The 16352-nt window shown below is 31.3% G+C and overlaps 1 protein-coding gene and 1 long non-coding RNA gene across 4 annotated transcripts; both read left to right on the forward strand.

Annotated features, from left to right (window-relative positions):
* Nucleotides 1-270: 270 nt before the first annotated feature.
* LOC130015592 (uncharacterized) lies at nucleotides 271-1740 on the forward strand. Its single transcript, XR_008790794.1, has 2 exons — nucleotides 271-362; nucleotides 1492-1740. It is a non-coding gene; the product is annotated as an uncharacterized LOC130015592 (long non-coding RNA).
* A 9987-nt stretch (nucleotides 1741-11727) lies between these two features.
* LOC126683101 (uncharacterized) lies at nucleotides 11728-14571 on the forward strand. 3 transcript variants are annotated; one of them, XR_007641604.2, is made up of 3 exons: nucleotides 11728-11996; nucleotides 12882-12944; nucleotides 14239-14571. XR_007641604.2 is itself a non-coding variant. In XM_050378936.2 (3 exons), the coding sequence occupies exons 1-3, from the start codon at nucleotides 11884-11886 to the stop codon at nucleotides 14371-14373; spliced, it is 324 nt and encodes a 107-aa protein (XP_050234893.1). In that variant the 5' UTR covers nucleotides 11728-11883; the 3' UTR covers nucleotides 14374-14571. The 3 variants fall into 3 exon arrangements, 1 of the variants encoding a protein (XP_050234893.1); XM_050378936.2 differs by having other exon boundaries at nucleotides 12869-12944; XR_007641603.2 differs by lacking the exon at nucleotides 14239-14571 and having other exon boundaries at nucleotides 12882-13131.
* The last annotated feature ends 1781 nt before the right edge of the window (nucleotides 14572-16352 follow it).

Genomic DNA, 16352 nt, shown 5'->3' on the forward strand with positions numbered 1-16352 from the left:
GAAAAATTAGTTTATTTTAATGAAAGTTGTATTATAGTGAATCAACAATTGCCTAAGTGTTAGGAAAATTTGAAAATTTAAAGTAGTAAATAAACGACTTTGTTAAATGTTATCTGAATTGGCTAGTTAGACATTAAGAAGGAAAGAGTAAAAGAAATGGACTTAGAACAAATTCAAGCTTGAACGCTTGAATATAAACGCGAAGTTTTAAAAATAAAGTAGTTTATGAATTAAGACGTTAATTTAGTATTTATTTGTATTATTGGTCGTACGGGTATTTGGATTGGAGAAATAGAGAATTTGGAGGGTTAAACAACGGGCTATTTTATTGTGCTTTATGAAATTTGGATTAAGCGATCGAGGTGAGTTCGCGATTTACTTTCGAGTATTATTATTTTTATTTATAAATAGATACATGTATTTGATTGAATGTTTTAGTTTTAAACTTATATATTTGTTTATAGAACTCATATTGATTTTAATAGAGCTTCATTAAAATATTTTAAATAATAAGTTTATGACTTTTATTAATAGTTTATTTTATGCTATAAACGAATAAAATATATTACACTTTATTAAAGGTCGCATAAATTGAGTTTGAAATATATTGAAAAATGTTTGATACTAGACTTTGATTTTTATTATGGATAATGCGATTTATAGTTGATGATGGCTAGATCGTTAGATCGCCTTTGAAATAGCATCGTTTATTTGAAAAGAGCATATATTATTTAGTTAATGCTCTTTATTCTTTTAAGACCTTTAAGCATGTATATTAGTATAGAGAATTTGAGAATTTTATTATAGTACTTGTTATTTTAATAGCTTCGCTATATGTATGTTTATTATAAGAACTATAAATCGTTTGTCCGGCGGATTTCTATTTTAAACCCAATAAGTGATCCGGGGGAAACGAGCTACCTATTGGGCGTCAATAGGCTGTGTGATCACCAGTACTAATATGAGTCTAGGCGTCTATGGTCAATGATTTAAAATAATAAATTATGATTATCGATCGATTAATGGAATAAGGAGGATAAAAAGAAATGTGATAGACACAAGGTAACTCGGTCGAACTATCTCGGGACCTGTGTCTAGTGGGTAACTCGGTCGAACTATCTCGGGACCCACAACTTGGGATTAAGTAGTGGCATGATGTAACTCGGTTGAACTATCTCGGGACTATGCCACGTGGTAGCGGGTAACTCGGTCGAACTATCTCGGGACCCGGCCACTCGGACGATATGATTCGAAAAACAGTGATCGTCGATTATGTCAAATAAGTCCGTAGCTCTTGGGTTTAGGGTTTCGAACGGATCCGATATTGGAAACTATTAATTATATTTTATGTTTATCATCGAGTATGTTTAATTGTAAGTTATCGATTGATCATAAAGAAAAGTATATTTTATTGTTAATGTGACCTTATTTTTAAGTATAATACCGTTAGTAAATTGTGAACTCACTCAGTGTTGTCTGACCCCCCAACAGTGTTTTCTTTCAGGATTAACATATGACGATGTGGTCGAGCTTCCATTCGTTGTTTCGGAAGTCTCAGTTATGGGAGACCTTATTCTTCTTAGAGCTGCAATAGTCATGATAGTAGACCTAGCTAGTAGCAGACGATTTATGTTTATATTATGCCCTGCTAAAATGATGTATTTTGGAAAAATGAATTATCCAGGGATTTAATATATGGTTAATTGGTATTTTATACAGAGTGGTTTGTGTGTTTTCACAGGTGTGGTTTATTAAGTTTACAGGCGTTATATTGCCAATTTTTCGAAAATGGTTTTATTAAGTATTATAACGATTTTGAAAAGTGAAAATTTTTTAGGTAAATTTAGGCTTGCTACGGGTTTCGGAACCAAAATTCCCATTCCCTAGCGCCGGTCGCGGCCCTCGATTTTGGATCATGACAGGTTCGCAGAAGACGGCGGCTGTTCGTTGGACCGCGACCATCTAGTTGTTCGCCGAAGATAGAGGCAGAGCTGTTTGGAAAGTGGTTTCTTCGAAAGTAAAGATTAATGGTGGGTGGTGAAGGGGTATAAAAGGAGATGGGTAAACATGGAGATGGGTAGGATGGCGGTGAAGGCATTAGGTCAACATCTACTCATACCTAAATCAGATCTCACATATATCTTTAGAGTATGTTTGGATCAATTTTAGTATAGAATTCACTTCATTTCATTTCTAAATGAATTTTACTTAAAAATAATTTGAAAATAAAACTTTATGTTTGGTTTTCCGAATTTTAAATATGAATTTGATTTTAAATAAAAGAAAATAAATTGAATATTGTATTTCGAGTGTAAATGCAAATTTAAATTATGAAAGTTCATTTGAACCAAACGCATATTTTGTAGAAATTCAATTGAATTCCATAAAAATTGTGAAATTCATTTAACAAACCCTTAACCTTTCTAAATTAGTTTCTATTTTTTTTTATTTGCAAATTATGGCTTGTTAATGTAAGTAAATATACAATTATGGGGTAATTGATTCTGGAAGTCACTCAACTTACCCAATCTATCAAAAAGGTCATTGAACTAAAAAACATTACAAAGTGCTCCTTAAACTTACGTTTTTGTATCACACGGAGGCCACTTAATGAATTCCGGTCAAATTAATCCAATGTGGCAGCCGAACTTTATTTACAACTCATATCACAACAAACGTCACCTGAAAAAATCAATTTCCACCTTTTAATTTTTTTCATATAATTTTAAAACAAAAATTAAAATTTTTCTTATGATTCCACAATCTCCCTAAATTTTGTTGAATCTGAAACACATAATAGAAATTATGGGTTAACAAATGATTTACAGAAAATATTCCTAAAAAATGGATAAGTCATAAAATTTAACTAATCAAATAATTCAAGTACTACTTCAGGTACAAAACAAGAAAAATATCGACAGCTTAAATGCCAAACAGCAGCAGCATAAAAGTACTGTTGATGAAGAAATGGAACGACATGAAGTTAAATATAGTGAATGGGAAGATCACGATCATTATACTGCCACGAGTTCGTCGGTAAAAGGAGAAGACGACGATGATAGGGAGTCCAGATCCGAGATCGGAACTAGGTCAAATTTTGGGTCATCGCGTCGGGCGGAGTCGGTTAAAGAACGAGGAAACACGATAAAATTTGATGAGGCTGGTTTGTCTATGAGTGTTAAAACGGGAGAGATTACTGATATATGAATACGATGGTTACTGATTCGGCATAGGGGTTTGAAAGAAATCTTTGAAGAGTAGGGCTTCATGGCGGCAAGTAGAAGTGGCGGATGCTGGTGGAGGTGGAGATGGTGATTGTTGAAGGGTTGTCGTTGCTCCGTCGACGATGGTGGCAGCTGGTGGTGGAGATGGTGATAGTTGAAGGGTTGTTGTTTCTCCGTCGATGGCAGTGGCAAGGTGGAGATGGTGATTGTTGGTGAAGGGCTGGCTAAGGGGTAGAAGATAAGAAAATAAAAAAAGGTTTTAATTAATTCTAATTAGGTTAGAAGGGTAAAAGGGAAGAAAAGGTTCGTAGTTTTTTTTTTATGAAAAATTGATATATTATTAAAAGTTGAATGACGTGGCGGAAATGAGGCGGAGAAGAGAGAGAGGTTTGAGGGTTCAGATGTCCACCTAAGCAAAAATATTCCGAAATACAGCAAGTGGCCTTACTGTGATATAAAAACGAAAGTTTGAGGAGCACTTTATAGCATTTTTTAGTTCAGTGACCATTTTGATAAATTGGGTAAGTTGATTAACCCCCAAAATCAATTACCCACAATTATGGATTGGGATTCCCACAAGTTAATTTTGAAATTGAGGTGGTTAAGTTCACGATCTACACTGTTAAATATTAAATGAACGATGTAGATCAAAAAAGTACAATTTAAATCAAATTAATCTACACCGTTCATTTTATAATGAATAGTGTAGATCGTAAATATGATCCTCTCAAGTTCATTTGAACTTCAGGGAATCCCAATCCTACAAATATTATTGATTAATAAATTTAAAGTTGTTGAAAGATTGTTATAATAGCAAACTAACAAATGATTATTTGGTTACTTACACTATAAAGTATGTGTTTGTAAAAATTAGCAATAAAAAATACATAAAATATGTTTTTTTTTTCACAAAGCATTTTGGTTCTTTATAATTTTTTAGCTTCCTAAAAATTTTGGCATAATAAATTGGGGTACATTTCATGTAAATTAGATCTTTTTCTGATTTGTAACCCAAAAAATTAAATTAAATTATTGAATGTTTAATATAAAAATCATTAGAGAGAGCTAATTTTGTTATATTCCCGTAATTTTTCACGATTGGATAGAAATATGAACAACGCGTTAGAATGTTTTTTCACAAAACATTAGGTGGGTTTGTAATTTTTCCGCAATTTTTAACGAGCCGCGTTCGACCTATAAAAAGAAACCCTAAAACTCGAAACCATAAACCCTAAACCCTAATCTTTATGCCCTAAACAAACACAAAAGATACAATTTTAATAATGATTATCCAAATAAAATCAAATTTAGCTATTATTAAATTCCAAATCATACTAATTAAAAACATTAAAAAATTAAAAAAATGAATCAAAGTGGTAAATTTTTTTATTTGTTTCAAATGTAGTTTTTCTAATAAAAAAAGTCTTGAATAAACCGAAATCTGATTTTATCCGCCAATAAAATCTAAATCACTAATAAAATTTAAGGACCCACTTTTTATTTTTTTCCCTGAAAAAATGAATTATACCGTCACAATTAGGCAAAATTCAGGGCCTCAGACGCGGGAAGTAAATTTGTAGGCGCGCTTGTTTCATTTGACCTAAAATTCATTGTGATATTCCTCTCTTCCTCGCTCTTCATCTTCCGCTTTCCAATTTTATAAAAATTGAAAAAAACTAAAACCTAGACAATTCCATTTAATTTGCATAAATTAGAAAAAGAGATAAGGGTTTCCTATCCCAATCACTGCCGCTTCTCCGCGAACCCTATCGCTAAATTTTTCTCTCCGGAAAATTTACCTTTTCCATTGAACCTTACAGCGTCGTTTAATTCTCGTGTGTTTTCGTCAAGGACTGGAAAAGAGTCGATTTTAGTGAGGAGGAGACCGACGATTCATTCTGAGAAGGAAGAGTTGGCTATAATTGCTGAAGATGACGAGGGCATTAATGGAAATAGAAATAGTTATAAAGATAAGGATGATAATGATAAGGGATTCTCTAAGGTTCAGCGCTGGACCGGTCCAGCGCTAGAGGACAAATTGCATAAGACAAAATTTTAACCTCTAGAAAAATGTGCTTTTAGGTTGTATATAAATTATTACCGGACCCACATAAAAATCAATAAAAAAAAGGTCCAACTTTCACTTGCTTGCTTTTCAGATAACACTTTTTTTTATTAGCACATAAATATTTATTTAGATAACACTTTTTTTAGATAATACTTTTTTTTTTCTCATTATTACATAAGTATTTATTTAGATAAAACTTTTTTTTTCATTATCACATAAATATTTAAATTAAAATTAAAATTATTTTTCTTAAAATTCAATTGTTGAATATGGAAAAATTAAATATATATAAATATAATAAGCACTACAAAAAATTTGGCTTGTTGGGACGAACGAAATTTATCACGTTAAGCCCAAAATTTGTCACAACAACATTATTGTGACTACTTTGTGACAAATTTTGTTGGTCACAACAAACAAGTCACAATAAGTCCATTTTATACTTTGTCACCATAAATTTTATATTGTGATAAAATTGTTTTGTCACATTCATATTTATTGTGACAAAAATGTATATCACAATTAATCAAATCTTGTCAAAATTTGTCTAAATATACATCGACTTCTAGGTACAAAACGCTAATAACGTGACAAAAAATATTTATCACAATTCATATAAATTCGTCACTACATACACTGAGTTATTAGTGACAAAAAAATTATGCAGTGACAAAATCATATTTATCACAATTAATATACATTTGTCACTACATACACCGAGTTATTAGTGACAAAAAGATTTTGAAGTAAAAAAAAAAAATTTATCACAAGTAATCTATCATAAAGTGACGAAATTAATTGCCATAATAATTAATTAGCTGTGATAAATTTATTTTATCACAACAAGTAATTTAACATAATGTGACGAGATTAATTGTCATTATAATTAGTTAGTTGTAATAAATTTAATTTATCACAGAAAATAATTTAACATAACGTGACGAAATTAATTGTCATTATAATAGTTAGTTGTGATAAATTAAATTTATCACAACATGTAATTTATGATAATGTGACGAAATTAATTGTCATTACAATTTGTCAACGGTGATAAATTTAATTTATCACAGTAAGTAATTTATCATAACGTGACGAAATTAATTGTCATTATAATTTGTCAACAGTGACAAATTTAATTTATCACAACAAGTAATTTATCATAACGTAACGAAATTAATTGTCATTATAATTAGTTATCTGTGACAAAAATAATTTATCACAACAAAATAATTTATCATAACGTGACGAAATTAATTGTCATTATAGTTCGTCAACGGTGACAAATTTAATTTATCACAAGAAGTAAGTTATCATAACGTGACGAAATTAATTGTCATTATAATTAGTTAGCTGTAACAAAAATTAATTTGTCACAACAAGTTATTTATCATAATGGAACGAAATTAATTGTCATTATAATTAGTTAGCAATGACAAAATTATTTGTCATTATAATCGTTGTTTTATTATATTATTTCTATTTTTATCGATACTAAAATAATTGAATACGGTAATTTGTTGCTAAAATCGATGAATAAAAAATAAAATCAATTCAAATATTACATAAAATTATCAATGAATCAGTCTTTAATAATACTAAAATAATCGATCGTATGCAAACATGTAAACTATTTGCTATAAAGAAAAGAAACTAAATTAAGCCTAATTTTTGATATAGGAGACGTCCATCTTATTTCATTCCAACAATTCCCATCTGCAAAAAAAAACGTTTATTATATACACTTTTATTTTCAAACTGACATAATTAAGTGAATAATTTTGAAATTATAAAGAAAAATTAAAAGCGTAACGAATTAAAAAATATATTTAAGTTAGCCGTCACATACCAATCATTAGATGGTTTGTCATTAAGAGATTTTTCGCAGCCTACGAGATAGTTCTATAGATAATGCGTAGATTTGACCATGTGTACCCTTTATATCACTTGATAACCTAACAATTGTACCAATATCTATATCTCTATATATCTTTATAGGGATTTGTTAAAAATCATAATGTTTCTATGCATATAAAAGTTTAAGAAACGATTTTATTCTTTTTAATAGATGTATCTAAATATGCTTTCTTTATGAAAGTCATATTTATGAAAGTTGTAGGTATTCGAGTTAGCTTTCCAGGAACGTTTGAATCGATGAAATCCGATATCAGGGGAAGGAGTTATGACATAAATACACAATCTGAATATATATAGATTTCGCACTGATATACACATGCAACAGTTTCAAGGAAACTTTCGTCCATGTTCCATGTCGAATCCGGATTTGATGCATTCATGAAAGTCGTAGGTATTCTAGTAAGTTTTCCAGGAACATTTGAATCGATGAAATCCGACATCGGAAATATGATTTAAGAATTAAATACTCGGACTGGTTATATGCAGATTTCATAAAGCTGCACACATGCAGAAGCTTCAAGGGCACTATTGTCCCTTTTTCAGGGTTAATCCGCACCGGACATCTATGAAATTTGTAGGTATTCGAGTTACCTTTCCATGGACGTCTAAATTAATTAAATTCGACGTCAGAAAAGCGAGTTATGATAAAAAAACATTCGGGCTGGTTTTCAAAAATATATTTCTATCCCCTTTCTATCGCTTAAATTGCTGCCGATTGCTAAAAAGTGAACTTAAAAATAATAAATTTCAATTAAATAAAATAATGTGGAGAAATCGGACGCGTGTTGAATTATTTAGATAAAATAGATTATTATAAATTAATAAAAAGGAGGTATATTTAAATTCAAATTTAAAATAATTGAGCATATATATTTTAGGGTTAAATGCAAATTCATACACCAACTTTGACCTAATATGCAATTACAACATAAATTTTTAAACTTGGCAAAGTCGGTAACGAACTTTCATTTTTTGGCAAATTGGTACACCATCAATCATGCAACGACACATGGCGGTATATTTCAATGTCCACGTTAGTGTTTTTTTGAGTTTGGTGTATCGATTTTCCAAAAGTGTAAAGTTAGTTACTGACATTGCCAAATTTTAAAGTTTATGTTGTAATTGCAAGTTAGGTCAAAGTTGGTGTATGAATTTGCATTTAACCCTATATTTTACTTAAACAAATTATAGATAATAATAAACCATTTCTAAAATTAGTTAATGGGGACAAGAAGACAAAGTAATCATATAAATCCCCCTCCATATGGAGTTTTGAATGCAATTGGTCATGAGTTATAAACATTTTTATCACAAAAATATGTTATTTGGTGAGGAGTCGCCACGCCTCTACACATGCAGCAGCTTAAAGGGAAATTTCGTCCTTATTTGAGGATGAATCTGGAATTGAGGTCTTCATGAAAAATGTAGGTATTTCAGTTAGCTTTCCAGGACCATTCGAATCAGTTAAATCAGAGTTTGGAAAAAAGCGTTATGGCATAAATAGCCGGGATGGTTTTGGAAGATGCTTCTACCTTTTTCAAAAAAAGATGGATATATACGGCTATAGGCATGTGTAAAATTTCAATATACGGGATAATTCTATAGATAGTGTGTAGATTTGAACATGTCTGCACTTTATATCACTTGAATACCTAACAATTGTACTTATATCTATATATCTATATCTTTATAGGGATTTGTAAAAAATATTAATGTTTCTATGCATATAAAAGTTTAAAAACGATTTTGTTCTTTTTAAAACATGTATCTGAATACGCTTTCTTTATAAAAGTTGTAGGTATTTAAGTTACCTTTCCAGGGACGTTTGAATCGATGAAATCCGACGTCGGGGGAAGAAGTTATGACATAAATACACAATCTGAATATATATATATTTCACACTGATATACACATGCAACAGCTTCAATACACCTTCCGTCCATGTTATAGGTCGAATCCGGACTAGATGTCTTCATGAAAGTCGTAGGTATTCTAGTTACCTTTTCAGGGATATTTAAATCGATGAAATCCAACGTCGGAAAAACGATTTACGAATTAAATACTCGGACTGGGTACATGCAGATTTCATAAAACTGCACACATGCGGCAGCTTCAAGGGCACTTTCTTCCCTTTTCAAGTTGAATCTGGACCGGACGTCTTCATGAAAGTTGTAGGTATTCGAGTTACCTTTCCACGGATGTCTGAATAAGTTAAACCCGACATTGAAAAAAATGAGTTATGATAAAATACTCGGGCTGGTTTTCAAAAATATACTTCTATCCCCTTTCTATCGCTTGAATAGTTACCGATTACTAAAAAGTGAACTTCAAAATAATAAATTTTAGTTAAATAAAATAATGTGGAGAAATTAGACGCATGTTGAATTATTTGGATAAAATAGATTATTATAAATTAATAAAAAGGAGGTATATTTAAATTCAAATTTAAAATAATTGAACATATATATATTTTACTTAAATAAATTATAAATAATAATAAACCATGTCCATAATGTTTAGTCAATGGGGACAAGAAGACGAAGTGAGTATATAAATCCCCCTCCGTATGGAGTTTTGAATGCAATTGTGAGGAGTTATATAAACATTTTTATCACAAAAATATGTTATTTGGTGAGGAGTCAACATGCCTCTACACATGCAGCAGCTTCAAGGGAAATTTCGTCCTTATTTGAGGATGAATCCGATATTGACGTCTTCATGAAAAATATAGATATTCGAGTTAGCTTTCTATGGCCGTTCGAATCAGTTAAAGCGGAGGTTGGGAAAAAGAGTTATGGCATAAATAGCCGGGATGGTTTTGGAAGATGCTTCTACCTTTTTCAAAAAAATATGGATATATACGGACATACACATGTTTAAAATTTTAATTTACGATGAAATCCGACGTCGGAAAAACGATTTACGAATTAAATACTCGGACTGGGTACATGCAGATTTCATAAAGTTGCACACATGCAACAGCATCAAGGGCATTTTCGTCCCTTTTCCAGGTTGAATCCAGACCAGACGTCTTCATGAAAGTTGTAGGTATTCGAGTTACCTTTCAATGGACGTCTGAAACAGTTAAATTTGACATCGGAAAAGCGAGTTATGATAAAAATACTCGGGCTGGTTTTCGAAAATACACTTCACGAAAAAGGTAGGTATTCGAGTTAGCTTTCTAGGGCCGTTCGAATCAGTTAAATCGGAGGTTGGGAAAAAGAGTTATGGCATAAAAAGCTATGATGGTTTTGGAAGATGCTTCTACCTTTGTTCAAAAAACGATGAATATCTACGGATATAGGCATGTGTAAAATTTTAATATACGGGATAGTCCTATAGATGGTGCGTAGATTTGACCATGTCTCCACACATGCAGCAGATTGAATGGAGATTTCGTCCCCTTTAAAGGACGAATCCGGACCGAACGTCTTCATGAAAGTTGTAAGTATTCGAGTTACCATTCCATGGATGTTTGAATCGATAATATCCGACGTCGGGGGAACGTGTTATGACATAAATACACAATCTAAATATATATAGATTTCACCTTGATATACAGATTGAGCAGTTTTAAGGCATCTTTCGTTCATGTTCTTGGTCTATTCTGGATTGGACATCTTCATGAAAGTTGTAGGTATTCGAGTTACCTATCCATGGAAGTTTGAATCGATGAAATCCGACGTCAGAAAAACGATTTATGAATTAAATACTCGGACTGAATTAGTTCAATCGGACGTTGAAAAAAATAATTATGCCATAAATGCTCATATTGGATACAAGTAGATACAATTTATATATAAAGCTGATTCAGTGAAAAGCCAACATGCCTCTACACACCTTCAAGAGCAATTTCGTTCTTTTTAAAGGACGAATCCAAATTTTCTTTTTTCATAAAAATTATAGACATTAGAGTTAGATTTTTAAGTCTGTATATATCAGTTAAATCAGATATCAATAAAAAAATTATATCATAAATAGTTAAGATTCCCATATGCCAAAAGAAGAAATGCATTTCAATTACAAGTACTATGAACGATTAAGGTCGTGGATAAACATAAAAAAAATAGTTTCCTAAACTATATAACTGGATAGATAAAGATTTCAATATAATACATTTTAAACTCTTCTATTAACTTACCAAATCACGTTAATGTATAAATTCTGATTCTCTTTTATATTTATAAATGATTATTTATTAAGTTTATATTTTATTAAATATTAATATCGACAAAATTAAAATGTTTTAATATTTATTTTTTAAAAAAATATGCAATATTTATAGTTTAATAAATAAAAACATATATTAAATAATATTTATATTTAAATAATTAAATTTATTAATATTAATTAATTATATATAAAAGAGTGTATTTATTCTTTTTATTAATGAGAGTCTATTCACTCTCTTTATTAATGAGAGTGGGTTGTAATTATTGAAGTGTGTAGATTATTTTCACTTAGACTAATTCAGCAGGTAGCAAGTATTTGTTGTCTTATTAGACAACCAAAATACTTGGTTGTTATTGTGTTGGACCAGTCCAGCGCTGGACACTAGACTGACCCTAATGATAAAGGAGAATTGGTAGATCGGGAGGACCAAATTTCAACCTTATGCCTTCAAATTGGAGGGCCTACTTTGGCTAGGCCCTTGGGTCTCTGCAATGGTAAAGGGTTATGACATTTACTGATCTTATTGCTGACTCCTTTTCAGGTTTTATAAAGATTGTACTTGTTTGTTGCGATGGAATTGGTACCAATAGCCTCACTCTGGTTGCTAGCAGGTGCAGGTACATGCGTGTTTTTCTTTTATATGTCAATTATGACTGGTTAGATCTGATTGTAGAGCTTTATTTTATAGATTTTTATTGCTTGTGTTGAAGTTTGATTCTGTGTGTGTTTCTAGTTATGGAAAATTTGGAATTAAAGAAATTTATCTTTATGATAATCTAGGTTTGCATTTAGAGAATTCACAGTTTATTGGAGAATTCAAGTCAAGGTGGAGATTGTTAGAATATGCCTAGAATTCTAATTCTAATTAGTTCTCCAATAAACTGTAATTACAATTGTTTCTGCATTTTCGGGAAGCTTGACGATTTGTGAACACCGAAGTGTTTTTGGGATAGCGTTTCCAGTGAATTTATACATATTTGCTTTAAAAGTATTTACATGAGCAAATGGTTTTTATTGCTTTATATTTGAATCGAATGTTTTCAGTGCAAACGTTTTATGTGAAATGCATATATATTGAGTTTGAAACCAGTATCGATCCGATGGAACGTGCCTTCCTATTGGGCAGCAATAGGACTGCGTGATCACCAGTTTCGATTAGTCACAGTTGTGGATATGGTTATGAGTATGAATATGAAAGTTGGATATGTGAAAGACAAATACGAGGTTAAACTCGGTCGAACTATCTCGGGACCCACAACTTGGGATTAAGAGGCTGGAAGCGGTTGAACTCGGTGGAATTATCCCGAGACCGGAACGATGGATTAAATGATATTTGATTGGCATGTTCGAGAATTAGGGTTACAATCGAATCTTTTACTCGGATGCACGTATTTGAAATATGAATGCATTGCTTTACGTTTTACATGAATACTTGTTATTAAATAGTATGACCTCACTCATTATATTCCCGTATACTGATCCCTCACAGTTTTCCCTCTCAGGTGAAAAAGAACTTTGAAGTGACAGACTTATATCCTTGTTCCAGAAGTTCGATATTTTTGGAAGTATGTAAAGATACAGTACTTTACTTCTAGAACTGCAGTAGATAGATGTTTGCATAAAGTTGGTATCAAACTGTTTCTGTAAATGTCACTTTGATGTTTTCAAACTTATGCTTGTATGTATGATGCTTGCTGCCAAAGGATGATGTTTGACCTGGCATGTTATTATATGACGCGTGTTTATATCTGCCATGTATGGCGTATGATGATTGCAAAAAAAATAAATTATTATACGTTTCCAGACTTGCTACAGGTTTCGGAGCTACCACTACCATTCCCTAGCGCCGGTCTCGGCCCATGAGATTTAGGTCGTGACATTAAATCTAAGCTAAAAGACTTTTAAAATGAGATTTTAAAAGTAAAGTTAAAAGTTTAAAAAGGACTTTAAAAGATTTAAAGTGTTTAACCGGTTTAAAAGAATTAGCAAACGATGTTGCTAAATAATTAGTATTCGACTGTGAATTGTTTTGGCAATCAAGTCGATACTATTAAGTGATTTTAATTAGGTAAGTCTAAACGTTTTCTTGAGGTGAAAAGGATTCAAATGATTTTTAAAAGAACGAGACAATAATTGCTACATGTTATATGTTTGAATGCTTTGACTAAACCTAGGCTTCTAGACCTAGATGTTTATACTCGAATCAAGTATTAATTTGTTGTCTTGTGTGTTTTGTATGTTTGATCCGACTAGCTGTCCAGCTTTCCGACCAGGACCTAGGGGAATCTGTCACATATACGACGAGGCTAAGTAGTAACTTAGCAGTTGTGTGAGTTTACGTGTTTACTTTTGAATATCAGTATTCAACTGTTTTAAATCCATAATCGCAGTAGTATAAATTTAGCCAAGAGAGATCCATTAGAACGAGCTACCTATTGGGCGGAAATAGGGTTGTGTGATCATCGACATCGATTCTAGATGTACTTTTGTCGAGGTATATAGGTATGTCTGTCGTGTTAAATCATTGGAAAAGTGAATGCCCTGACTTAACGGGTAAACCTTGAGCGGCAGTAATACGGTTACGGTCTCGGATAAAACCGCGATGGCAGTTTCTGATTACGGTTCGTACCAAGGATACAAAATTAGACGACAGTGATTCAGTTACCGGTCTTTATTATGTTGCCTGTAAGCTCGTGAGTCGATTTTGTCTGTTAGGACAATTGTGGATTAGGGTTTCATATGGATCGAGAATTGGTACTATTTTATATATATGATGTGATTTTGGTATTTATCCTGTAAACTGTTCACTCACTCTAAAATATTTATATTCCTAACCCCGTTGTTGTCTCCCATTTTCAGGCGATGAGCTTTGAGGTCAGTCGAGTTTCTACATTCCTGTTTCAGAGGAGCTCTTCTTTAGTATTGTACATATGTCTTGTACTCTTAGTATACTATAATAGTATAAGTGTGATATACCAGCAGCCGTGCCACTAGTCCTTGTTTAGATATTCTGATAGGATCTAATACACCTGTGTGTATACCTTCTGGGTGGCTCATAGTTTCATATTGTATCTAGTTACTGAGTCAGCCTCGTGTGTTATTAGAAGGGTAAAAAATAGTATGTATTATGTACACCGGCTATGTGTAACCGTTCTGCTGTGTACTTTAATATGTTTAACACTACCGTTGCGAGACGTAGAGGTGTTCACATTATTTTATTAAACATATTAATAGTGACATGTGGTTTGGAACGGGACTGCCTATGGGTTAAGGCAAGCTAGACTTAAGTCCCTCGTATCTAGTACTTACCACGCTAGGTTTTCAGAAGAAACCGAGGGTTGAGATAATACGGTCGTCCTACCAGTATTTCTGAAACCATAATTTCGCTTATATGCATATTTTGGAAACCGTGTTACGTTAAAAGAGAAATTTTTTTACGCGAGATGCGATCTTTTAATAATATTTGCAAAAAATTTCTAGAGATTCTAGGTTTGTTATGAGTTTCGAAACAATCATTCGCATCAGTGGCGGATCTAAAAATTATATATGATGGGGTCCATATATATATATTAAACATTCAAATTATAAAAATATATTTATTTTAATTAAATATTACTAAATAATAAATTTTTATATAATTGTCATCAACGAATTTTAATATTCTAAAAATATCATATAATTACATCACCACTCGCACTATTAAATACATTAATTTTAAGATATGTTATTAAATAATTACATAAACACTAGTAACTAATTTTGTTTTGTAAAAGTATTTGTTGCTATTATAATTGTTGAAAATCCCACTTTACGGACTACATGTAAACTTGACATGAATTTTAGTAATAAATAAACGATGAATAAATTATAAAATTCAGTTACATATAATTTTTAGAAATATTTACACTCTATAACATAATAAGATAAAATATTTACATGCTACCTTATATTTTCTCTTTATAAGAGTGTTTTTCATATTTACAAATATACCATCTTATATTTTTTATTAACAAAAATAATATTTCTCCCTTTTTCTTCATCTTCTCCACTCAAACCCTAATTTTATTTTCTCTCTTCTTCCATTAACATCCACCACCACTAACATCAATCTTCATCTTATAAAATTACCACCACAATCTACTTTCCTTCTCCTCCACTCACCGCCGCACTCTCTCTACGCCGCCCCGCTCCGCTCGCTGCCGCCGCCCCGCTCCTTCGCTCGCTGCCGCCGCCGTGCCCTCCCTCATGATCTCGCCGTTGTTCCTCTGCACTCCTCACGCCGCCGTTCGTATTTATTTTATAAAATAAAATTTCAAACGTTATAAAATCATATTTGTATGTTTAGATCTAGGATTTGTATGTCTAGATCTACGATTTTGTTCTTGTTATATGTATATATCTAGGATTTATTGTATATGATTCGTAATTTGAATTTTCAGTTTGTCTTCATCCTCATCTCCTTCGTTTTTCAGATCTGGAATTTATTTTTAGATCTGATTTTAAAAATATCGTATATATTTTGTATTATATACGGATTATATACGGACTATATACATATAATATACAGATTGAATTTCAAATCTGATAGATCTGCATTTTCTATAATTTGTATATAATTCGTATTATATACGGATTATATAGATTATATACAGATTATATGTGTATACAAAAAAGTTGTATTCTTGTAAATATTTTTAGAAAATTTTTACTTTTGTAATTATTTTTTATATTCCTGTTAAAAAAAATGCAAGTAGTATCTTTGTAAATATTTTCATTTTTTCCGGTACTTATAAAATAATCTCTAATTTTTATACTTAATATATATATATATATATATATATATATATATATATATATATATATATATATATATATATATATGTAAATCTCAATGAATTTTTTTAAGTACGTCTAATTTTAATTTTAGATTTCATATTTGCAATACACTACGGATGACATTTTTTTAATGTGAA

Source organism: Mercurialis annua, linkage group LG5 (assembly GCF_937616625.2).
Source record: "Mercurialis annua linkage group LG5, ddMerAnnu1.2, whole genome shotgun sequence".
In the NCBI taxonomy this organism is placed as follows: Eukaryota; Viridiplantae; Streptophyta; class Magnoliopsida; order Malpighiales; family Euphorbiaceae; genus Mercurialis; species Mercurialis annua.